General features: G+C 17.3%; 1 protein-coding gene across 1 annotated transcript; it reads left to right on the top strand.

Moving 5' to 3' along the window:
• Positions 1–368: 368 nt before the first annotated feature.
• MKS88_000274 (uncharacterized protein) lies at positions 369–1,183 on the top strand (the record flags this gene model as incomplete). The annotated part of the gene is made up of 2 exons (XM_067216180.1): positions 369–455; positions 581–1,183. The coding sequence occupies 2 exons, from the start codon at positions 369–371 to the stop codon at positions 1,181–1,183; spliced, it is 690 nt and encodes a 229-aa protein (XP_067075957.1).
• Between the last annotated feature and the right edge of the window lie 6,007 nt (positions 1,184–7,190).

Raw genomic sequence — 7,190 nt, forward strand, 5'->3', positions numbered from 1 at the left:
AAAATTTAGGTACAATTTTTTTTTTTTTAAATGATTTATTTAGTATTAATAATTACACTACTACGAAATAATTTATATACTTTGATTTTTCATGAATATTGTATAATTATATTATTGTAGTTAAAATTGTGCTTTTATAAATAAGATTAAGATAAAAAATTTATAATACTTTTTAATTATTATATTTCTTTGTTTCTATCGTAAAACGCATTATATTTTTGAATTTTATTGGATTTTTATGAGAAAATAATGAAAAAGTAATTAGAAAATTAAGCAAATATTTTTAGTATCTTTTATAATTATCAGGAAATTATATTGTTATATACTATTTTCTTGTTGAGTATATTGCACTTTTATTGATCTATATGATGGAACAAAAAAATAAGTCATTCTCTATTATAAAAACTTCTATTTTTATCGTTTTATCTTGGATATGTTATTTTTACAGTGACTTGGTATAACAGTATTTTTTAAGGAAATATGTATTTTTTATTTTTTCCTCATTTTATTTTTATTAATATTATATCTTATAATGAAATTATTTATTTTTTTAAGTAGTAAATATTTATTTTTTTTTTAGAGTACATTATGTAAGTTTATAGGAGTGTACAAGCTTATGAAAAAATTAGATTTAAAGAGTGGTAGATTGCTAGAAGAATGTAGTCAATATAAGGACTTAAGTACTGCAAACTTAAAAGAAATGATACATGAAAACAATGAGAACGAAGAAAAAATTATAACAAACTATGATAAATGGGACAAAAGAACAAGTAAAAAATCAAGTAAAAGTTCGTTATATAAGGAGGAATTTAATAAACAATATATAAGACAAAGAATATTAAAATATAGAGGAAAATACTTAACTCTATTTGAAAGAAAGTTATTCAAACATCTAGATTATATAGATTTTATTAAAAAAAACCCGTCAATTAGTAATAATTCTTGTAGAAAGATATTACTTAAGGAGTATGGATTACTATTTTTTTTACCTGCTATATTCCTCTCCTGGGGTTTAATGACACATATAGAGTATTATCTAAATTTGATTTCAGAAGTAACTAATGATCATGAAATATTATTTTCCGTTATAATCTCTACATTTTTTACCATATTCGCGTTAGGAGTTATTTATATCCTTGTAAAAATTAGAAAACACAGAAAAATTATGAAGAGGAAACGATAAAATGAGTAATAAGTAATAATCTTATTTCTGTACAGTATTATTATTTATAAAGTAATAATTGTAATATATATTTAGTCATATAATAAGCATATTTCTTCATTTTAATTATTGAACTTGCATATTCTTGGAAATCCTTATAGAAGACATTAAAAAATTATGTTCAATGTTTTAGGGCGAATTTAAATATTTTATTATTTTTCAGATTATAAATTAATATGTTTTTTATCTAAAGTAAGTGTTATGGATTAATATATATATTTGTAAATTTAAATAGATTCTTATAATGTAAATTTATTTGTGTGTTAAAATTAATATATAAGAGTACAGTTAAGATATATTTATTGAAAAATTTAATTTATATTTTAAATAAAAAATAACTGTTTCAATTTTTCATATCGCTATATTCCAAAACTATTACTTGTTAAATTAATTTTTATTAGATCATTATTCTTATGAAAATAAAAATAAATGCGTTTTGTTTTGTACATAAAGAAAAGAAGTAAAAGTTTTTTACTGAATATATAGATATATTTACATAAAGAAAAACTTAATATATTTTATACAAAATAAATTTTAAGAAATATTTGTTATAATATATATTTATTGTAAAATTTTCTTAAGCGGATATTTAGTTTATTTTGCACAATGTATAATGGAATGTATATTTATATATTATAATATTTTTATTAAATGCAAGTTATTTAAAAATGTTTAATATTATAAGAATTTTTTGTAATAACAATAAAACAAAGATCCAAATCCTATTATTATGTCATTATTGTTACTAGTTTTAGTGGTATTTTTGTATAACATAAACCGAATGAATAAATATTATATTAACAATTTATAAATAAGCATACCTTATATAATTTTTGTGTTATATATTAATGAAAAATTAAATTAATAAATTGAATATAATCATATATTATTAGAAATTATGAATAAATTATATTTTTCCTTTATCTTCATAGTGGAAATATAAATATATCAATATATCTATAAAAAGTTAAAATTTTATTCGATGGCAACAAAACTAAATAGATATGTTCTACTATCATTTCGTTATTTATGGGTATTTATTTATTTATATATAGAATATTTAATTGTTGTGTATAAATATATTAAGTAAATATATAACATTATTTAAAGAATATATATAAATACATAGATTTTTTATTTTTCATTTTTAATTATTACATATTTATAATGATAATATTATAAATAAGTCATATATAAAAGGAAGGATATTTTCTATATATGTAATTTATAAGCACAAATTTATATTTTGGTATTTAGGTTATGGATATCAGATAGACAACATTTATTTATGTAATTTCATTAAGATTGTATATACGAAATCGTCATATTTAATAATTTTCATCTTTTTTCGAATAAGTGTATACCTACATATATTAATTTATGATTAAACTTAAATAATTGTTCATTTTATTCAATTTTATAAAAATTTCTTAAATGCTTAATATAAAGTGAAAAGTTAACAAAAAGGTATGTATTTATATTTTATATAAGAGATTAAGTCAATACACTATAATACTATGTATATGCAGATATTATTACATTTATACTGGAATTACTCTATATCTTCTTTCTTTTTTTCTTCCTTTTTTTTTCATTTTTCCTAATTGTATCCTTTCTATAAATACATATTTAATTAACAAAAAACGATAATATATACAGTATAGAAATATAAAAAAATTTCATGTTATAATAACGATATAAGTTATACAGAATTAAAAATTTTAACATTCGAAAATTGTATTGCAGAATTAAAAGAAAAATATTTAACTATAAATTATATATTATTTCATATATAATGGAGATTATTATAAATTCAATTCAATAAGTATATTACATGACACAAAAGTTTGTACATATTATTATAATTATAAGTAAAAGAGTTTTATTAAATATTTTTTAAATAATTTATTGTTGTTACTACAGTATTGTTATAAGGATTAATATTTTACTAGCAAAAACCAGTATTTCTAAAGGATAACATTTAAAAAATTAAAATTATTATTAAGTATTCTTCAAGGAAAATAATAAATATTCTGTTAATATAAAGTACAATATATAATCTATGTACCAAAATTTCTATACTCCGTCTATTCCATATTCTACATAAAGTCAATATGTATAAAATTAAAGAAATAATGTATTTTGTTTTAATTTTATTGTTAAAAGGATTTATAAATATATAATATATTTGATGAAATATATATAAATGTATATATTTAACACATGTGAATATATTCAAATTACTTTAATGTATGTTATTATTTTTTTCTTTTTTAAAACATTAAAATAAAAATTGTATAATACACTTTTAATGTTATTGTTCCTTTTCTGTATAGTGAAATACATTATAGTTATATATATTTCATTATGTTTCTGTGAAAAAATAAAAAATAATATAAAATTTTTTAAATAAATATTGTTCCTCTTATTATTAGTAGTATATTATATTATTATTATTAATAACTATTTTATTAATAAATATATTGAAATATTAAATATGTTATAAATGGAACAAAAAATTAAGTTACCTTCTTTGTTAAGTTTTCTGTCTTTATCCTTTTAATTCTGATATGTCATTTTTACAATAATAGGGCATGATAATATTATTAGATTTTATTTTTTTATTCATATTTTTCTTGTTTTGTTTATAATAATATTCTTCATTACAATTAGCTTATTTATTCTTTTAAAAAAATAATTTTTATATTTTATTTTAAAGGGAACTTAACAAAACCTTGTTCAAGAACTTCAAAATTAGTAGAATAGTAAATATAATAAATTATAGATTAATATAAAAATATGAACATAATAAGGATTCAAATATTATAGCGTTAAATAGAGATATAGGAATAAAAGAATAATGGAATAAAAAAGCTATATATAATAATGAAAATTTCTTAACACAAAAAGAGAAGATATCTAATAGATATCCATTAAATAAGGCTCAATTCTATATATAATTACCAATTATAATAGTAGAATTTTTGATAGAAAATATTTTTATATTGAAAAGGAATGGATAAAGAAAATAGATTATGATGTTTTTTTTGAAATAAAGAGGAGAATTCTGGGTATATCATTAAAAAATAAAATGTAGAAGCTATGGATTTGGAGTTATTATATTTTTTCTTTTTTCTTTGTCAGGAATAACTTCTTCAACAGTAAGAAGAATGGGATATTTAAATACTGTAAACGAAAAGCTTATAGAACATATAAAATTAATTGTAATGTTGGAAGATGTATACACAGTACAACCCTATACTAGTATAATGACCTTTAGGATACATATCACTATGACAGATATCCTATTTTTGATAACAATTTACACGATCTTTTGCAATAATGAAAGGTATAAAAAAATCAAGTTGATTAATGAGTTAAATTTATATTAGAGAATATGTATATATGTGTAAGAACGTCTTTAATAAGTAAAAATAGTCTTAAAATTTTCAGTGATATACTTAAGAAGCATATATATAATTCTAATATATTATAAATGCACATATTCTTACGTTGTCTCTTTGATATCTAACAATAAAATATTATATTCATTTTTTCTGAAATTAAATATTTTAATATTTTATAATTTGTATTTTAAATTAATTTGGTAGCCTAATATAATATTATGGCATAATATGTATATTTGTAAATTTAAATATATTTGTAGGAATATTTATGTTTTTGTTTTTGAATGAATATATATTTGTATATTTTTTATAATTTTTGTAGATCTGTGATAATTTATATTTTTACTAGTATATGATTCTTTATATTATATATCTGATCTATTATAAATTGACTATTTGTTCATATAATAAGAAAAATGTAATATTAGTTTTAAATTAAAAATAAATGAGTCTTGTTTTGAGCTTAATTACAGGAAGCCAGTATATAGAGATTAATTTTTATGTATTTAAGTATTCATATACATTAGTAAAAAACATGTTTATTCTATAAAATACGTTTTGTGTAATATATAATATAAAATATATTAATTGTAAACGTCTTTTTAACAAATATTTTGTTTTACATAGATTTAATAAATGTACAGTTATAAATGTATAAAAAAAAATTATATTTTTTAATTATACTTATAACTTCTTACTAATTGAGGGATTCAATATAATAACAGTTATGAAAAGAGTTAACAGCAATTATTTTATTATTATTCCAAGTTGGAGTGTTAATTAAATTTAGTGAAAATCAATTAAATATATATTAATTTGAAATTTAATAAACTTAAGTTATATATTATGAATTTATTTTTTATGTTATTCAATAATTATGTTAATGAGTTAATTTTAATCATATATTATTATTAAATACGTAAAATTCTTTTTTTTTGGGGGGGGGGTTTGATTTCTAATAATTGTACAATGATAAAAATACAATATATGTATCTGTAAAAATCTAAATTATCATCAATAGTAATCGAAATAAATATATATTTTGTACAAGAATTTCATCGTATGTAGGTATTTATTTATATATTCGTACTATATTCATAGTCTTTTATAAATATATAAGTAAAGATTTAATATTATTTCAAGAATGCAAAATGATACATATAGTTTCTATTCACTGATAAGAACTCACATATATTAAAATTCTCATTTTGTAAATGAAATAAAATAAAACAAAAAACACAAACTGTTTTCTTATATACAATTCATATATACAAATATATTTTTGGTTTAGATGCGCGGGATAGTATTCAAGTTATTTCTAAGAACTGTTCAACACAAATTAGTGTAATTTTGTTTTTACTATAAAATGCAATGAGTGTTATTATTAATATGGTTTATGACAATGTTGTTGTAATACATAAGTTTATACATACTTTTAATATTTTATTATTACTATTACGTAGTTCCTCAATTAATTCTATTTTATAGTTTTTACTTATATGTGCTTAATGTAATAAAATATTAAGAAAAAAATATATGTGTTTTTATTGTTTATTGCATAAAAAAATATATTATTGAAACAATGATATCCTAATAATTATGCAGTTATGAAAGTATTAATATATATTATTACTTTTATTTTATTATATAATATTAAAATTTCTTCTAAGTTTATATATATATATATATATATATTTATTTATTTATTTAGAAAACGTAATAAATAATAAATTATATAGTAGAATTTTAAAACAATTCATTTACAAGTAATATGAATTAAGCTTAATTTAAAATCGTAATTTACAAAAATTATTATACAAAAATAAAAAATTCTCATTTATTGAATTTTTAAATATATATTAAATTATATATTTTGTAATATCTAGTAAATTATGTTTTTCTAAATATATTATAGATAATTGAATAATTAAAGCGCCGCAATTAATATAATACAAAATGTTGTAGTAACTATGCTTTATTTAACTTTATTATTATTAGAATATTATAATAATTTATATTATATAATATTAATTTCCAATTTTTGAAAACAAATGGTTTATAAAATTAGAATTATTAAAATAAAAATATTGCTAAATTTGGTTATTATCTAAATACAGGGAAAATTCATTACCTATATTCTCTACATTCTATATGCTACTACATGAAATATATGTTTAGAAATATTCAGTAAACTTATTTTTTTTTTAACATATTTATAGGTGATGAATAAAAAAATATTTAATTATTGTTCCACATTAAATAATTAAACTATATTTTTTGAATATTTATAAATGTATTCAAATTATTTTTTTTAATAAAAAATAATTTTTTAAAATTAAAATAAAGATAAATATTTTATTATATATAATTAAAGATATTTTTCTTTGTGTCTACTGTTAATGATATTATATGTACTTTTTTTTTATCGCATCATAAATACATAAAAGAAAAATGAAAAAAATACTAAATATATAATTAATTATTTTTTAACATTAAAAGAATATTATACTATTGTTTATTTATTTTTTCTTGAATAAGTTATAGTATTAAAATTTTATATT

Source organism: Plasmodium brasilianum, assembly GCF_023973825.1.
Source record: "Plasmodium brasilianum strain Bolivian I chromosome Unknown PB_00_13, whole genome shotgun sequence".
NCBI classification, from domain to species: domain Eukaryota; phylum Apicomplexa; class Aconoidasida; order Haemosporida; family Plasmodiidae; genus Plasmodium; species Plasmodium brasilianum.